The 20,397-nt window shown below is 33.8% G+C and overlaps 2 protein-coding genes across 2 annotated transcripts in view; one reads left to right on the top strand and one right to left on the bottom strand.

Moving 5' to 3' along the window:
* The window catches only part of shg (DE-cadherin), a 171,342-nt gene that overhangs the window by 8,613 nt on the left and 142,332 nt on the right, over positions 1–20,397 (top strand). The gene's annotated exons all lie outside the window — the stretch shown is intronic.
* On the bottom strand, positions 17,644–18,320 carry LOC149899575 (uncharacterized). Its single transcript, XM_090113882.1, has 2 exons — positions 18,106–18,320; positions 17,644–17,992 (listed from the first exon to the last, which is right to left on the bottom strand). The coding sequence occupies exon 2, from the start codon at positions 17,989–17,991 to the stop codon at positions 17,644–17,646; it is 348 nt and encodes a 115-aa protein (XP_089970008.1). The 5' UTR covers position 17,992; positions 18,106–18,320.

Raw genomic sequence — 20,397 nt, 5'->3', positions numbered from 1 at the left:
TTGCTTTTAAAATAGATCATCATTCATCAGGCGAAAACTGAAGGTGCATTTTATTCCGTTGTATTGAGCGTTTTATAATTTTTATATTAATGTGCTGATAGAATATTTTTAGCGTAATATTGAAAAGAGGACAGGTTTTGTATAGAAATGTAGAGACTAAAAAAAATATTATCTGAAAGCTTATTCTTAGGTACCTACTGAGTTACTATTCCCATTCGAAGTTAGCGAGATTTTAATATAAAATTATTTATTCTTGATTCTTTTATAAATTATTCTTGATATAAAATTATTTATAGGAAATATGCTATTAATATAGGTTTATAAATTAAATCTAGATAACTTGTTCGCCTGTTATCAAGTGTCCAATGACTGAAGTTCCGCGTTCGAAGTTAGATCTTTTAATCGCTTCGGTCTTTAGAGACAGGCTTATATTTAAGTACTATAGCTAATAACTAGTTGTTAATTACCCTACCAGTGGATTGATGAAATATGGTTTAAAATGAACGTTTCATGAAAATTAGTTACCAAGTGATCTTACGCAAATATATTTGATTGAAGAAGGCATTAACGTGTGTTATTCTAAATTATTTTGTCATGAAATAATAAAAAAACACGATATTATACCTATGTTATGACTTTTTTGAAGTGAAAACTTCTTTAGCGGCGTTGAGCACTTTTTCTGTAATGGGTATAAAATCTTAAACTCGCGTCAGGACACGTGACCTGATCGAAAAAGCGTAAGACGGATACCATTCCAAAATATCAAACATGCTCAACGTTAATAATCAAGTTTTCACTTCTGCCGGCACTCCCGGAGTGCAACCCGTCTTTTTTTTCTTTTAATTAACCGCCCATTTAATAGAATTTCCTAGATTCTATTAAACTTTGATAAGCTTATTCATAATTTTAAAACTCAATATTATGTTACATAACTACATAGTCATAAAGATATGACATAAATTCTTGATTAGGTAGGCGTAATTATTTATCACTAGGTATAACAACTCACCCATATTAAAGACAATATTAATCAGAAAAATGTAAACATCCAACGTGTTATTATTAACAAGGTACACAATATAAGCCAATGTGCATATCGTAATACCAACACAAATGTACTGAGTGACTCATTTAATATTCATGTTAATGAGTGTCTAGTTTTATCAAGTAATTGTAGGAAATATAAAAAATCTTGATGTGTAGAAAAAGTGAAGCTAATGATTTTCATTTTCCTGAGTAAAAATTAATAAAAAACGTACTCCTGGCACAAACTAAAACAAATTTCACAACGTTCTGCACGTACAATTACTTTTGTCAAAATATGCTATACATACAAATGTTCAAATTTTTATATAAATTCAACAATCTCGCTTGCAATACTTGCAAATAAAGACGTTTGCACAACATCACGTAAAATATTGACCTCGGAATACAATGAAAAATATAAAAGCAGAATGTTCTTTCCAATATCCATTGTTAGGTATTCGTTTCATTCAAATACTATCATGTTCAAACGTAAAACGAGCAACACCAATAATAGTTTCCTGTCTCACAACAAGTCATTCATTACCCTTAATTTATTCTTACACCTTACCACATTGTTAAATGTTTTTTTGCTCTTGTTCATTGTGCATTGCTGGGTTAGTTAGAGAGGTTAAATGGCCGTGAATTGAGGCAGCGATGTAATTCGACGCCGGAGTTCGTTCGCCTGCGCTGCGCCAACGCATGGCTTCTGACCCGGGTGCCATTGTGGTGACGTCATAGTTACCGGACCGGTGACGTTGGCCTTAGAAAGCGAGTGCCTTGAGAGCCACAGTCGCTTTACCTGTCTTTTGATTTTGTGTTAGTCACTCGTGTGATTCACTACAGTTTTGATTGCCTTTGGATTGGTAATTGGAGGCGTTTGACGCCAAAGTCACGTTCCTCGGTTCGAAACATTATAACTTTGCTTTGTGAACATTTCGTACCACAATTCTACCTACATAGTACATTGTATCGTCTATCGTAAGGCTTGAGCTATGGTTTGAACAGATTAAAATACTACGCATGCTGCCAATTTTACAATAATGTATGCCTTATTTAAAACAACTGTATAGAATTGTATAAAGTTAGAATATTATTTAACAGCCCAAATTCACCTATAAATGACATCAGAGTCGGGGCGAATATTTACATACAAAACTTGTTCATTTAAAATATAACATTATTGCGCGGATTTCCACACAATTTCCTTTATACTCCATAATTACTCTATCATCACAATAATCTATTAACCAACGGAAATACATTATAATGTAAACAACGTTAATATTAACACCATCATGCAATTGAAAGCGACACACGATAGCATAGGTGTAATGGCAATGCCACATGCATGGCGACAGTGCATTCCTTTCCCAGAACAAGCCTCTTGTTTCTGCAATCATTGAGAATAATTTTGCTATAAAACCCTTTGAAGGCGTGAATTGTGTTTTTATACGTGAAGTATAAACTGATAGAATGTGTGGGAAATAGTTTTAGACTACTTTATTGTTATTACTTACCTGTGACTAATGTTATAATTGATACAGGCATGTAGTAAACTATTAAAGTTCAGTTTTTAACGTTCTTCGTTCTATATAAGATCGATTATATCGTTCGATGAAATAGAAGTTAAATGTAAATAGCAAATGTAGAATATAATCTGTGCCTTGGATTGTGGGTGTTAGGGCGTGTCCACATGTACACGGCACGGCGCCGTCAACGTGCAACGATGCGATGTCGCGGCGCAGTGTGTTGCCGCGTCGTAGAAATTAACGTTGCCGTATCGTAAAAATTCACGTCACTATGCCGCAACGTTACAGGGCACGGCAGCCTTGGCAGAGAAGTGGCAGTCTGTAGCACAGTGTGATCAGAATTACCAGAATTCTGCGATTTTAGCAGAATATGAACCCTGATTTAGGGCTTAGCATAATACGCCGCACAATAGATAAAGTTGACAATTTTTAGCAGAATCTTAATAATCTTAACATAATTCAACATTTATTGTAAGTTAACTAGGTTTCATTGAAATAGTTGTGCTAGAAACATAGAAAAATCTATCATTTCCATTTTATGTAACGTTTTTGTTGGTGTGTTTGCCTTGGCCACCCTTCAGCAGAGCAGAAATTCAGGATTTTTTTAAATGTTTAGCATATTTTAGCAGATTAACAAAGCAACTAGCAGAATTTCTGCGGGGGTCATATTCTGCTAAAATCGCAGAATTTTGTTAAATCTGATCACACTGTGCTACAGACTGCCACTTCTCTTTTTACGATACGGCAACGTTAATTTCTACGACGCGGCAACGCACCGCGCCGCGACATCGCATCGTTGCGCGTTGACGGCGCCGTGCCGTGTACATGTGGACACGCCCTTACACGGTTTATGCAAACGAGCCTCAACCCTCCAGCGGACAAATTGAGTAATATTGGAATTCAAAAACATATTTTATATTTTGTTATTTTAACAGACTCATTAGTGCTTTAACCTCTTTAGTGAATATTGTTAACATTTTTAACAAAAATATTTTCAGAATTAATACTGGGTATTAGTTAATATACTTAATAGTAAGGGATACGTAGTATATTATTATTAGTCTGTGGTAAGGGAAATATTTGAAACTTTATTTAATACGATAGAAGACTTAATTCTAAATAATTTTCATAATATTACATGCATGTTGCACACAAACTGGCAAATGCCAATAAAATGTTGGAATATCAGTTTCAAGTATAGGAATAGTAGCAAATAGCAATACGATGCCATTTTTATTGTTACGATTATGATCTCTGTATAATCCGGTGTGAAGATAGTTGCTTGTCGGTTATCGCTGCTAACTTCAAGCCTTATATGACCCATGTTCTTGTTAGAGGCGCGAATAACTGTGGTTTAAATTCCTTCTATAGATATAAAGCGAAGTATAGGTAGCTATAGGTAGGTGTATGTTATGTTTCATAGAATAATTACAGAGTAAAATGAAAAAAAAATACTTGATAGCTTCTGTAGATAGTCGTCATATCTAAAATTATATGTGCTTCCTTTTAACAGGTTCCGATTGAGAAATTTGTGTAGTGATGATGACATGCATTTATTTACCGACTTATTTTTTTTATAATATGTATTATTAACAATGTTATTGGTTTATGAACATGATTGACATATTAAAAAAGTTTAATTACTATTTGTGCTTGCATAACATTGTTTACGTTTATTTAATTCAAAACATGTTTAGTCTAAAAATAACCGAACTGCAGCTAGTAATAACTTCTCATTAAACTAGTGATGTAGTTCAAGAACCCGAGTAGAATTTGCAGGTCGATAACTACGTTGATACGGCTGGCGGCTATCGATAATGATAAGTTGATAACAGAACTAGCTCACGGGTTTTATATGCAGCTTAGGGCGTTTGTAAACCGTTATGTGTTATCTATACTGTGTAGGGATTTTTTGCATGGTTAATGTGGGAGGGTAATTTGCTGGAATTTTTCATGCTCCATTTTGCTAAAAGAGTAAGAAAACGTAATGTAGGTACTATTTATTGCCTATTATCGTATACGCAAAGAAGAAGTGATACCAAGAAATAGCTTTAAAAAAAAGTTTTCTCTTTCACATGGAACATAGTGGTTTGAAATGTTAATTATTAATGAGTCAAACATTACACAATCTTACACAACCATTTATGACTAAAACCAATGACACCACACCTACGTATACAAATAGGCAAAGTTAACCCATTTCATTCCTAATACACGTCACACTAACCGCTTTGCCGTGCCGTGTGAAGAGCCCTTAACGTGTTACACGATTACCGATCATTACAGACACGCAACTTACTGATTGCGAATTTGAATTCGGCCTGCTTTTAATTTGCGGTCATTAATTACCAATGCTGTAATCGACTCCCATCTCGCCCTAGTCAATCTATTTTGCACCTTGTCATTTGGGCACATGATTCATTATCGAATATTTGGGTCTCATTTGAAACTGTGTTCAAAGCTTTACGTTCCCATATGCTTTTTCTATCGTATTTTTCTAAGTGAACTGAGTATCGGTGGAGGGTAATTCAATCATGCCAATATAGCAGTAGCGGCTGTCAAGTTAAGTAGGAGTCTAATGGAAATCTTGTGTAGGATGTATAGAACACTATTATAACGTTTATGTGCTGTCGAGTGAAGCATTGTGATACGCATAGGCGTAATGATCGCTTTGAAGAAATGCTCAGAAAGAAACTTACTTCATCTTTTAAAGTAGGAAGATATTTGTTATGAAATAATATGGTCGATACAATAATAAGTAGGTATATAATTTAAATACATGTTGTTAAAGTCGATTATGTTATCAAAGCTGTGACTACCCACAAACCAATTTTTTTGACATGTCAAATATAATTACAAGTTTGGTAAAGAAATAAATGGCAAGGACATTTAATCAAGATTATAAACTAACAATGTTCACTAGTTATATTAATGTCAAATTAACTTGTCGTTATTTTGATGAATTTCAAATCGTGACTTGAACTTAATTAACTATACAAGATCGTAAGCACGATATGGCAAAAACTGCTGAAAAATCGTATAAAATTGTAACCTTTGCATTGAGCGTTAAATTTTATCGTAAAAGAACCGTTTGGGATGGGACAAGGGATACGATTCTATCGATAAGTGCTCCTACCTGTAGAGTGCTGGTCGATTATCTTGGGTTGTTAAAGGGCGTAAGTGTAATATATATGGTGCTTGTTATTGGGAACGGATTCCAATAGCTTCGTCCTACTTAGATTATTGCATGGCAATTATCCTGAAGCCAATAGGTTAAAGAAACGGTTCCCTTTCTCCGTATAGAGTTATACTACGAATATTTTTAAGATTGTAAATAAAAGAACCAAGGGATTTAAGTTTGTCTGTGCTTTGCATTTTCATATAGTATAAATCACGCCTTGGACGCAAAGATTCCATTTATTAGGTTCTACAAGAATAAAGCTTACGATAAGCTAGTTTTTTGTTGAATTTATTTGCATCTGTGACATTATCTCCATGAACAGACTGCAGAGTGCAGACCTTACATTGCACTTACACTTTAAAAAATTCGGACTTATTTGTTGCTAAAGGGTTGCATATTGTTACAGTTTTCAGGTCGTTGACTTTAATATTAGTCTGGGATTTTCTCAAATACCTCAAAGGAGGATTTCATATATAAATTCTTTTAAACGCTCGCTTTGAGTTTTCTTAAGAATTTTCTTCTGTTAGGCACTGAGTAATTATTTTAAAGTGGAAGGTTTAAAGTTTGTGGCCAACATAGCTGGAATAATAAACCAAACGACATATGAACATTCTACCGTTGACGAAGATGCTTCAACAAGAGATAATTCTCTTAAAACAACATATCCAAATTCGTTCATATTAAAATGCAATTTCAATTAAAATTTTTCTGAATAAAACTCCATATAATATTGCTCTCCATAATTGTCTATGTTCTGATTCAACCGATATCGAACATGAAACAATTAATGCGATCCCAGAGAGTTTATTTTAAAACGGAGAACAATTCGCTTCGCGTAACTACGCCCCGGGGACACACACGACGATATCCCTTAATAGGAATCTATTGTGCTATCTGTGCCGTTTAATTACTAATATTGACCGGGAGTTTATTGCAATGAAGACTATGGAGATGGTCGACCCAAAGGTTTTGAGTTTTAACTGTTGGAAGAATAGTTCGTGAGTTATCGATTGGATCCTGAAAACTTTTATTAAAATAAGTAAATTCATTCATGTTGACTTCTATTTGCGCGTAAAAGTGATGAAGCTGGTGAAATCCATTACATTTGAAAGCCTTATTATTATGTATTATTAAGTCGATGTATATTGTTACTCAGCTTCAGAGGAAGATGATCGTCATTGTACCTTTTTTGCCCTTCTACATGGAAAAGATTAGCAGATTTTTCTTAATTTACGACCCATTTTATTCCGCTGTGACAATGCCCCATGGTCCTTGAACTTCTAAACTTTAGACAACCGCGACGTTATAACAAATTAAATTAAATGACTACGGGCTTGGATTGCATTAGCCATTTTATACAATTTAGTGAGGGTACGAAAAACTGGATTAAGCCGACGGTATCCGTTAATAGGAATCTATTGTACTCTGTGACATTTAATTACTTATATTACCCCAGAGTTTCTTGCGTCTCTGCTAGTGACAGTTAAAATGATTGACCTTGATTTCGAGGATTGATTCAATTATTTACGAATATAAGCCCGGATTTTGGAAATTTCGTACGCTTTATTTGAACAGAGTAGACATACGACAATCGCGAAGTTTCTTCCATATTGAATTGACCTAGATTGACAACGATTGGTTAAATCGGTTAGGGATCTCAGATTTTTTAAAATGATGGATTTTAGGACATTGGTTGGATGGTATAATTTTGTAACGGTAATGTAGGTTTTACGATATTTCTGAAAATGCATTTTTGTTCCGATCCTTTTCGGGTGTAGGTAATTTAATATTGTCTTGAGTTTATAACTACTTTCAATGAAAAAAACTTGAACAGGATTTGTAAGTATTTTAGCACGGAATTGGTTCAATAAACATTTTAGAGTTGTTTGATTAGTAGGTTAAAATTAAAGAATAATAAAGCATCCTTTTTATCGATTAACTCAAATCTCAATCTGTTAGAATCGTGTTTTTTTTTCTTTTATAAAATGTGTATTTCAAATGCATTTAATACTTTTCTTTTAATTATAAATTGCATTTAATCATATCACACATAAGAAGAACACGATATGAGTTTTCGCTTCCTAGAAGCAAATAAACGAGGTTGTAACTCACACAATAATAATATGATGAAGTCTCTATTTATTTTACAAGAAATTTATTGTTCCCAAGTGTACTTAAATATGTCAACATACGAACACAGTTTCTCTTCTTGCGACTAACTTTCGAGATTTTTCTTGTAAGATTAATCTTTTTCAGGCGATGCGAACTGGATGAACTTGTGATACCTTTATTGTTGGTGTCTTAGGAGTTATTATATTACTTATATATGACATATTTAAGTACCTATCTAATTGAAATAATAGAAATAGGTACATATACCTTGTCGTAACAACATACTCGTATTTTTGTCAGTAATTTTGTTGATTATTATGTAAATATCTGGCATTTTGAAGAAGCTTATAGATATCAAAAAAATGTCATGTGTGAAAAGAGGAAAAATTTCACGTCCTTAATAATAATTAAAGCCTTTTTAAAACATCGTCATTGTGTGTACCTACCTACTGCTTTAATTACTGTACTTAATCGAATATGCCAGAACAAAACCAGAATGTCGTTGAACCTTCTCAAACGTGATCAATATTCAATGTCATGTTCTCTAAATAACATCGTCATAATTTATAGCACTTTAAGGGCTTGAACCCAAATAAATATTTACCTAATGGGACTGCTCTTAGCCTGTTTAATTTCTGTTTGTAGGGTCTGTCAATTTCAAGGCCCCTTACCTAGTAAATGGTACTCCAGGAACGGGAGGAAAGTAGGGAAATAACGGAATAATCATTCAGGAACTAGGTTTTAACTTTTTTTTATAACACTTCTTGTTATATATTGCCCTTTATGTTATAACTACGGATATCATTTATTGATGATTCAGTCCAATTACCAAAAAAAATGAAAATGAAAAATTATTTATTTCAGCTAAAACACAGTACTTAGGTAACAAAACCAATTTAACAATACATATAAGAATTTGCTGTTGCTTATTATAGGTACATTATAATTAGCTGTCTTCAAAGTTCAAATTTGAATAAGTCGACATAAGTCGATGTTTAGTAATATTTTTGTTATGGAACAGGTTTTCAGTGCAAATTACATTTATTTATTATAAGGGACGTTCTTGGCTTCAAGTTCAAAAGGTCATGACTCAGCTTATGTGTCAAAGTCTAAGCTTATCATGTTAGGTCTTAAAATTTATAGACATTAAATACCTAAATAAATTTTGGCTAGTTATTTCGATGTATAAAAACAGTCTGGAAAAGACATCAATTAAATAGATTAGGTTATGTTTCGTCAAAGTCATAAATCATTATGAAGGTATTTAGAAGAGGCGTATTGCGTAGAAGTTACTACGTGTACTTTCTTATTAATTGTAAAAAAATTATCCTGATTATTCAAAGATGAGTTGAAATATTTATTCACTGGCTTACATTACCTACCTATAATGTACCTAATGCTTATGATTAAGATTTCGACTCCTATCCTAGCCCCTATTTCTCATACCAATAAAATTACGAAGAAATAAATCATCTTCCTCACGTTTCCCAAGAAAGCAGATCACAGATCTAACGCCTATAAGGTCGTCGTAAAATTAAGTGCATTTGTGTCAGCTGTCACTATTAGCAGTAACCAATGATTGCTTATTGTTGCTACCACAATAGCCAATCAGGGCTCATTCGGACGTTATTGGGAATGGATTACGTTAAATAGAACGGTTTATTGTCTGTGGAAAAGATGTAACTGTTCGTAACTGTGTAGTGTCGATGATGTTGAGCTATTTTGTTGTTTCGGAATAGTTAGTTAACTTGAATGATCTTGGTTTTGACAGTCATCTATGAAATAGGTAAATGTCACTTTTTGATCTTCCATTTGTTTTTATAGGCTTCTAAACTGAATGTCAAAACACGTATTTTGAAAAGTAAATCTGGCAAAATGTTGCTCTAAAATGAATGTGGCTTTTCGTGTGTAGAAACTTCTGATTTGATACATAAAACGAAACTAAGAACCAAGGGACCAATTTCACAGATTACAGAACATCCCTGAAAATCATTATCTTACATTCTAATGGTACATTAAACTTACAATTAGCTTTAATGATAATCTCTAAGTTCAGTGACTTTCCAAATTCTAACAATAACGCATTCCAACTTCCGAATGTCTTATTAAAATTTAATCAACTAGTTTGTAAGAGATGGAAGTTTAAATATCAAATTCTGCCTGCCTTGACCCAATTCCGCCTAAGTGGTGTCTTTAAAGCCAACTTCCCCATTTAATATACTTTGCACGACTGCACAAATTGATATTAAAATACTTAGGCGATTTCTGCTGAGCCCACGCGATGTAAATGTTGGACTTATCTACTGAGAAGGATATTGTTTTGGCGTCGTGTGTTACGCTTATCTATTGTTTTAGTTAGATAAAATATATTTGCTTAGTGATTATAAAATGTGTGAACATATTTTTGATGTCGTAGATTAAGATTCTATAAATTAACATTATACTTATTTGTATTTTTTTGTTTCAGGTAAATATCGGGCTTACTCGTGCGTCAGATAGAGCAAATTTGCAGTTAAAATTATAACAACTGTGTGTGGTAAGAAAACAATACCACTAGCTAAGTATATTTCTTATAAAAATAATTGTTTTCACTTTTCTGTATTTTATATGAACTGATGGTGAAAATATTCCAACTGAACAATTACGAACTAATCAACTGATTCGACAAATTAGTTAATCCTACCAAAACAAAAGAACGTCAACCAACAGTTTACAATTAATCCATTCATATCTAGACATTTCAAACATCCATTGACCAGAGATGAACAAACATTACGAGTAATTTAGAGCATCACTCATCTTTATTAGCCGTTCCTCAATTAGGAGGCAGATGGTAGAACTCATTTAGTTTTACTTTTTGTGACACGTGTTTTGACATATTGTGTCCTTACTCCTTAACGTGTGCTATGGATCATGGACTTGTGATTAATGATTACACTTAATGTTATTTGATGAGATTTCAATATCTAAAAAGATAACAGTAAAACATAATAAAACCGGCCAAGTGCGAGTCGGGCTCGCGCACAAAGGGTTCCGTAGCAGCAAATATAATAAATTACAGTTAAATCAACCTATCTCAAAAACTATAAGAGATACTTTGATCAAACCAAAAATCGTTGAAAGAGTTAATTAGCATGCATCACCTCTATTTTTTTTAGAATTTTATACCCCGTAGTTATAAAAATAGAGGGGGGGGGACATACTTTTTACGACTTTGAGAGCTGATATCTCAAAAACCGTTCACTTTAAGAAAAATGTTTTTTAGAAAACTTTATATCATTTTAAAAGACCTTTCCATTGATACCCCACACGGGTATGTACATCGAAAAAAAAAATTTCATCCCTCAGTTACATGTATGGGGGGCCCCACCCCCAATTCTTTTTTTTACTATTTAGTGTCATATTTTTGTAGCGGTTCATACAACACATATTCCCATCAAATTTCATCACTGTAGTACTTATAGTTTCCGAGTAAATCGGCTGTGACAGACGGACAGACGGACAGACGGACAGACGGACATGACGAAACTATAAGGGTTCCGTTTTTGCCATTTTGGCTACGGAACCCTAAAAAACGGGAATAATTTTCAAAATGGTTCAAAGTCTCATAATAATATTTTAATTTATCAAATCTCTTTTCTTTATACTTTGAAGTCCTCACTTATTCACTATTATAACATTTACATTATCCAGCAATATAAGCTAAATAGTAAATACGCTTACTAATCACAATTAGAACGTAAAGCCGCGTATAAACTAAGCGCGGCAAACCATCGAACATAGGCGCGCGCGGCGGCCGCGCACTATGTAGACGGGATCGCCGCGCGCGGCGACGCGAACATTGCCGCGCTCGAACGTGCCGCGGGGCGATCCGCTCACTGTCGGTTTTTGAGACCGCATCAAAGGAGCTTCAGGCGTTCGCTCGCGCGCCGTGTGGACGCTTTGTAGTTTTGGTGATTCGGCTCGCGCGGCGTATACGTAAAAATGGACAACGAAAAGTGCCGTTTACTAATACAATTGTATGGCGCTAATGAATTTTTGTGAAACAGCCAATCCTCCCAATACCACAATAAATCGCTGAGGTATGATGCGTGGGTAGAAATCAGTAAGAAAATGGATATACCTATTCCTGACTTGAAAAAGAAAATGACTACACTTTTGGCGTCCTACAGAAGAGATGTTCGTGATGGATCGCCTGCCGCGCGCGGCAACTACGTTCAACTTAAAATATATCTACATATTGGCTCGCGCAGCAAATGAACGTCAACTCTGGTCGAACATTGGCTCGCGCGGCTGCCGCGCTTAATTTATACGCACCTGACGCACACACTCAAGACGCACACAGGAGTGTGTGCGAAGTAATTATTCTAATTTTCCATTAGACGCCGGCTCATTGTTTTATGTTTTTAATACAAATTAATGATCTTCACTTTCTACTTCAGCTAAAGCTTATTTTTATTGGATACTTATACTATAGCTGCTCGCTCTGACTCTGACCGGGTTCAGTCGGAATAAAAACTAAGTAGGTAATAATAATATAGGCTGTGAGCTAGAATTATGTAGGTACTTTCTATTGAATAATATACGAACGAGGGACGACCACCCACAAGATGGACAGACGACCTGGTCCGAGTGGCAGGGAGCCGCTGGATGCAGGCCGCCGGTGACCGGGCGTGGTGGAAAACCCTGAGGGAGGCCTTTGTCCAGCAGTGGACGTCCCACGGCTGACACAATATACGAACATGTTCAGACGTTTTTGGGTCTATCAGCTCCACTCTTTATCATATTTTCTCTTTATAATATTAGATAAGTGTTGGTCCTTTTGGTTTATTTAAGCCGGAGAGATTCAGTAAGTTGTCAGTCCTGCGATGCCCCTTTTAGTGTCATATTTCCGTTCCAGCAGACAATGAAATGATGAATGAAGGCCACCTGTTTATATTTATGCACCATAAAATATCTGTGCAATTGGTAATACTCTGGGGAAAGCTTTTAATAATAAGTTCAAATAGGTAGTATCTAGTTATTGATGAAAAATATAAATAGAAGTAGTACAATAAATCTTATATACGAAATGGCTCACATTTCTTCGATTGTACCTTCCTAAAAGAGCATCAAATTATTGTAATAATTGCAGCTTTATTAACTCACTAGCTTTCCGCCTGCGGCTTCGCCCGCGTTTTCAAAAAAAAACCCGCATAGTTCCCGTTCCCGTGGGATTTCCGGGATAAAACCTAGCCTATGTCACTCAGAAATGATGTAGCTTTCCAACAGTGAAAGAATTTTTCAAATCTGCCAAGTAGTTTCGGAGCCTATTCAATTCATACAAACAAACAAACAAACAAAAAATCAAACCTTTCCTCTTTATAATATTTGTATAGACTATTTATGAAGAATATTTGTGCTAAGACGTCAAAGCCTTAAATATAATATACCTACCTTATACAACATTTTTCCCATTAATAATATTAACCAGATTTATAGAACATTTTATCACATGAAGATGCAAATATAGTATGAAAATGTTAGCATAGCAGGTCCCGCAAGGTTAGAACCCCGCTGTGAGGCTGCGTCTGACAACAATTCAGGAACACTCTTCACGTTTCGCTATTCGTGTGTCGTTTATTATTTTTCTAAACGGCTGCCGTGGGAATAAATAATTCTATAATAGTTTAGCATTCGTGTAGTAAAAATTGAGTTGTGTGATGTTTATTTAAATTGGTGTTTAAAGTAGGTTCTTACTGATTGAATTTTTGGTTAAAAAAATGTGAAGTGTGCTGTGTGCATAGAATTATTTATCTGGAATGTTTTAGACAGCATTATTGATTTTACAATTTTTACCATAGTTAGTTAAAACGTAAATATATGTAGTTACGTACACCTTATTTGCTCAAACACAAACAACATTACAATACCGGTACAATTCTGACGGTATTCAAGAAATCCCAATCCATACTATTGGTAGCAGAAACTAAAGTCACTAAAAGTTTTGCATTCTGAGCGGATAAGTCAAAAGTTCCTGGAAGCTATTATTTAAATTGAAGAGTAAAGTTTCGCAATTTTCACTCCTTATTTGAGCGGAATTAGGGACGAGCGGGTGACTGCATAGAAACTGCAGATTATGTCCAGCGACGACATATATTAGTGAGCGAACCGCTTTGGGCTGAATACTAAAGATGTCTGACCATTTACGCGCGTATTTAAATGGGCTGATGAAGCGTTTAAGCTATTGTTTGTGTATGAATCCGTGCTGTAGGTCATTTTGATTAAGAATTAAAGTCTTTCGTTACGTGGATATCACTTCAATTCATTTATTTACGTAAATTGATAACGAGCGTATCGTATCTGCGGATCGTAACGTTATAAAATAGTAACAGGTGCATTAAAATTAAATAATGTTCACTCTGACGAAAAATATTCTACATTTTGAAGTAATCCATTATTATTCAAATACTCCAACCAAACTAACCACTCGAGTGTGTAGAAATTCTCTCGAAACCTCTTCAAAGTTATTTGGTATCTTAACAAGTTTGAAGGTCTTTAAACCAAAGGTATTTTTAACCTTTAACATTCTTCCCTTTTGCTCTATTAAGGATTTGGCTGTTAATGTAACAAAGGAACTGTACTAATTGGATACTATGAAAAATGCTAACGACGCGACGCCTACTTTGAACGGGGTTCCGAAAATATCGGAAAGTTGGATTAATCAAGGTCTATTCTTCGAAGTCTATCTAAACGTTTCCTATCTACAGTTTAGTTAGTATTCTAGAAATTTCTAGAACATTCTAGGTACACTGCGTTTGATGTCTACATTAAATGCTTTATTATAAGTTGGCGCTTGAAGTTATACTTTCATTGTTCTTATTGAAGTATACAAGTTGTACGTTAGTTCTCCCAAGTGTTTTCGCTTCAACGGTTTATTGTAACATGTGCTTTATGTAGGAAAAACTTAAGAGATCAGTTTATAAGATAATGTTTTAATAGTAGGTGTATTTTTTTAGGTAAAGTTTCGTGAACTGTTAAGGTGTTATGGAATAGTTAGGTTCTTTATTGTTTAGAAATTAAAGACTTTTTAACGGATTTTAAACGCGATTTATTCATTCTATTATTTTCTTTATTGTTTTAAAATTGTTTTTATGACAAAGTTAACATATTTATATTATGTTTCTGTATTTTGAAGGTTGGAAAAATAATACCTACCCTTTTCCCCTCCGATTTTGCAAATTTCAATGACCTAATATCGAAAAAAGTTCAAGTAAAAACCGACACTTTAAACAGATTGAAATCTTTTGTGCGTGAGATGTTAGTCTGACTAAAAAGTAATTTTTGCCGGGGGTTGTTATAGTCCGACCAATTACAAAAGAGGTCGGAACATCTGTCGATCGGTACAAAAAACCTGATCCGTAAAATTGGTGAGGTTTGCCCGCCGACCCATTTCGTTCCATCTCAGTTCCTGCGTATAATAATTATTGAAAATATGTAGTTTTAAAAGTTTCGCTTGAAGCTCTGTCTAAGAAGGTTTTTGATATTATTTTGATATGATATCTATAAAATATGAGATAATGTAGAATTACGTTGGTGTAAAAAATTATACGCTGGTAGCTCATTTTTTACAGTAGGTCTGTAGGTACCTACCTAAAGATGAAAAACATTATTTGATAAGGTAATATAATAATAACTATTATTTTAACCAGATGGAAGTAACTATCATAAATATTATTGTACATCACTATTACACACAAGTGTTTCCAAAAGCCACGCTATGAACCGTGTCCGTAGGTAAATATTTGAGTAGCTTACGTAGCATAATGATTATAATTTAGTAGACAATTTCTCTAATAACAAGAAAGTTGTCACGCAAATGTCACATCACGAATCTTAGATAGAGGTGAATACGGTTTCAACTTTCAATGTATGTTTGTTACTAGCCTTCCGCCCGCGGCTTCGCGCTTGAATCTTGCCCAAGAAGTTTTATTTCTGACGCGTGTGCTTCATTAAATTAGCTTTTTTCAAAATCCATAGTTTTAAACATTTTAGCGTACATAGCCGAACAGCGTGAAGCGACTTTGTATTATGGGCATACGAGCTGTCCCGGCACGTTCTGCCTTTATCAAGTCATTTAGATTTTAGAGGTATGAAAAAAGATGTTGCACACAGAATTATGGGAGTTGGTCAAGCCGTTTCGGAGGAGTTTATCTTCAAATATTAATATATATATATATATATATATATATATATATATATATATATATATATATATATATATATATATATATATATATATATATATATATATATATGTAAGTATATTAGATTATATGTATATGTATCTAGTGGTTCCCAAGAGTAAATGTTAAAAGCTCCGGAAATTTGTGATCCCATTAGAGGCAATATCAGCTTAAAATGCTGTTATGAATAATTTGAATTGCATAAATAACATTTGAATCTTGTACCGCGCTAATGTATTGTGACAGGATTAGACCAAATTTTTTTGTGAATTAGACCAAACATTTAAGTAAAGGTGGGATAAGGCTAGTGTAAGATTCAAAATAGCCGTAGATGTAGAAACCGGAGGTAATTATATTTTATTTATTACGAATACTTAACCCTAGATTCATAACCTTATGTAAGAGTAGCATTATTCATAAACATTCATCCCACGGACGATTAAATTTAAGTGGCTGGTTTTGAGGTACTTGTAAATAAAATAAATAAATTAAGTATGACTGTCTTTAATGTGTTTAACTAGGAAGGTAACAAAAAAAAATTGAGTCAAAATTAAATTTCATCGGCACATTCCACACACATGAGGCCACGATGATCCATACACATATACTTTTTGCATTGCTTGCATTGAAACCTTATCATACCCCGTTTTTTATAATCACAATAGCCACAAACCTTTTTTTGAGTACCACTTGGACCAGGTGTGTTACCCCTCGTTTTCACCAAAGTATAATACATGTATTTTACAAATTTGATGCAATGTTTTCGTTTCTCATAGACATGTGTAAAACATGTTGTATACAAAATTTGATACATGTAGGATAACTTATATGAAACTTGTTGGTTGAAAACTTCTAGTTGCCTGATCTAGTTGCCTACATGTTTATGATCTCTTGTTTTTGTTGTAGCAATACTTGTAGAATTCGAGACAAATTCAGTCGTACCTACTTGTATAATTTCTAAAAAAAAAAACTTGTGTTAAGTATGTATGTTGAAAACTTTATCCAACAAACATGGATAAAGTTTAAAACTTGTTTGTTACTAGTATTATACAGAAATTGCAATAAAATAAACAATACTTATCTAAACCACGACTGTGTTTTGTAGGTGAGAACGCTATCAATGGATCAGACAAGTTCTACCATGTCACAGACTTCAGTGTAAACGCAAATGTGTTTTATACTTGTATAAATACTTGTTGGCTACAAAGTGTGAACGAAAGAATGTTTGAGACAGTCTCAATACATGTGTAAAATAAATAATTATGTTTTGAAAAGTATTCTACAAGTTTTGTATCAAACTAGTATTTAACTTGTTTCTTGGTGAAAACGAGGGGTCAATGGTAGGCGTTTCACCTAAAATTTCGGCGATTTTTCTTTTTAGGCATCTCTTCAAAGTTGGCATTTCGTGTCTTTTACGTAACCATGGTTCGGTCAACTTCTCTGGAACATTCTTCACAAAACATCGTCTGCTTATTGGTTTTCGCCCAAGTTTCACATTATTATGCACGTATATTACGTATGAGTTTATTATTGACATGTTGAGTATGCCATAGAAGTAGCATAAAGGCCATCATTGCGTTTTTCTACTACAAGACATACTTCCACACATTTGGTTTCGACCAAATGTGTTACGAGCTGATGGAATAATTATACGTCGCGAATGTGAAGAAACGCCAGAAGTACCTGGTATTTCTTCAGTTTCAGAATCAGAAGACAAAATGACGCCGCTTCGGCGTACCTGCTGTCGTGATGTGATTGGTTGGACGTCGTTTTCACTGTCGGAATCTGTCGGGACCATTTTATCCAATTCCACATGATCTTCGACATCACTCTTTTTATAGTTTTTCTGACTGGTAGAATGATCATCACCAGAATCAGATAAACGATTCAAATAGTCCTCAATTTGCTGATCATTCATCCTAAAATAAAATAAAAAGATTTTATGTAAAATACACACAATGACACACTATGGACGATAAAATAAAATGTAAATATAAATAATAACTCATACAGAATAATATAATATACTTACTTTACTCTATAAAATCGCAGAACTCATAAAACCAATGTTTTCAAAATAACTTGCAGTCTCGTCAAATGTAACACTATTCATAAACATTCGTTTCTCAGACGTTCAAGGGTCTATAACTTGTGCACAAGATGTCACTGCGAGGCAAGCGCACCCGCGTTACTAACGGTCATTCTATCTAGGAAGGTACTTGAGAGGTCATCAATCTATCTCTTTCACTCGAGGCACTAAAAACAAATTTACGTTTCGCCCGGTCTGTGGGACGAATGGTTATGAATGTAGGGTTAAGTGGAATTAGTGATAGTATCTTTATTGGTTTTCAAAAATGCAATTCCATTAAAAGATTTACCTACATCACATTTTATTAATTTTGTTCATGAAATCTAATAAAAGAACTCTATTAGTAGGTATTACACTTATTTTCAACACAATAAAGAAAAATAGGTTAAACAATAAATACCTCTTCTTATTTCTCCTTTCACTCAAAGTGGACGTCATCTACTATTGGGAGTAACCCAAACTATAGTTTAAAGTGGTTTTATTACTAAAGTACTTTGTAAAACAATAATCCTTTGAATACAGTGAAAGCTTAATGGACACTATTGTTTTTACAATTTCTCAGCGTACCTCGAGAACTCCTTTATCGATACACAATAAGTACAAGTTTCGGAACACAAAGCTATAACAATAAGTTTTTATAAAGACTAAGAGGATATACTTGTTCTGTACGGGATTGTAGGTATTAGGGTTGCCACTTCACCAAATAATGTATTAAATTTAGACAATCATTTTTGCAGTGTGACCTATATTTTTATGTAGGGAGGATTCAGCTAAAATATCCAAAACTATTATTATTAATCTTTTGTTTGTATTACACGGAAATCAAACCAAAAACGACGCATTTGCAACGCTCACGCCCTGAAAAAGCTAACTAGGTAAAACACTGTGAACTCATAAAACCCGTGACAATAATGAGATAGACATGGTCTGAATAATTTGAAACAAGAAACAACCGTTTCTCATACGGACAGAAAAATATCAATGACAATGAGTCACATAACGGTATCTAAATAACAGTAGGTACCGAGTAAAGCACTCTGACACCATTAGGTAAATAATATTGATATGGGTATGTTTATTTCATACGGATGGAATAGGGTTGTCACTTTTAATTTGTATCGATTATTTAATGGCCATAATAAATTGAAAATGGGAAACGAACATTATACGACATTATACGACAGCTATATGGTATTTGTGTTTGTAATTTTGTTTTACTTTTAACGATTCGCATTTAAGTTTTTATAAACTAACTAGTAGTTTCTGAAAGTACCGGTAAATCGTGAGAATATCACTCATAACTGAGCGAGTTATTTCCAAAACCGGTTATGAGGAAGTGGCGTGGTGCCCTCGTTAAAACTAGCCGCTAGCAGCCGGACTCGCTTGCGTTTCACGATACATAACTAGGTACATGTGACATCATGCTGTAATAAAATTGCCTTAAACATTTCATTTTACTGTATTCAATGGTTGGTACTACAATAATTTACGCTTCAGTAATAATATCATAGTATGTATATTCTTCTTTATTTTTTCGTAGATAAAAGATAGCTTGTTGCATGCTTTAATTAATACATTTAACAAGACCCAACGGACCCGTGACAACATACTTATTCACTATACAGAACTCAATTATTATAGTTGCATTATAAAATAGCTTTATCCACACAAGTTGAAGGCTCCTTGAAAATTTTCTACTGCACATCATTCTGTCGATTGTCCTTCACAAAGGAATTGAAGTAGTCAGCTAACAAAGGCTTGTTATCGATTGTCTCGATTATTCGTAAGGATATTTTTGATTTTGTAAATATTGCAATAGGAACGTTGCTTATGAGCATTTAATTAATAGATAAGTGGTTTAAATTGTTTGCTACTGTAGGATGATTTTATTGTGTAGGTAGGTAGTAGGTACTTGAGGTAAGTTAGTAGCCTTTTCGTAGTAAACTGTTATTTTTCATGTGTATTTTTTTTGTTTATGTGTTTGATTTTTACTGCGAATAAATTCTTATTCTATTCTATTCTATTCTAAGTTAATTGTATCTCTCTTTTGAGTTCTGCATATCGTTAGAAAATAATAATTGTTTTAAAAATAATAGTTAGATTAAAGGTTTTTTAATCTATATCTGTTAACTACATTATTTATCAGTATTTTTGTTGTAAGTTGTATCCTAAAAATGTAAGTGAACCAACATAATTATCTTGTATAATAAAATGATTAAACAAGATCTATATTTG

This window comes from Colias eurytheme, chromosome 20 (genome assembly GCF_061535395.1).
Source record: "Colias eurytheme isolate Ceu_HAF_F1 chromosome 20, ilColEury1 Martin Lab GWU primary, whole genome shotgun sequence".
Taxonomy (NCBI): domain Eukaryota; kingdom Metazoa; phylum Arthropoda; class Insecta; order Lepidoptera; family Pieridae; genus Colias; species Colias eurytheme.
This window is presented reverse-complemented; position numbering and strand designations above follow the sequence as displayed.

Coding starts and splice junctions, on each gene's coding strand:
- LOC149899575 (XM_090113882.1), bottom strand. CDS start 17,991: ATGAATGATCAGCAAATTGAGGACTATTTGAATCGTTTATCTGATTCT.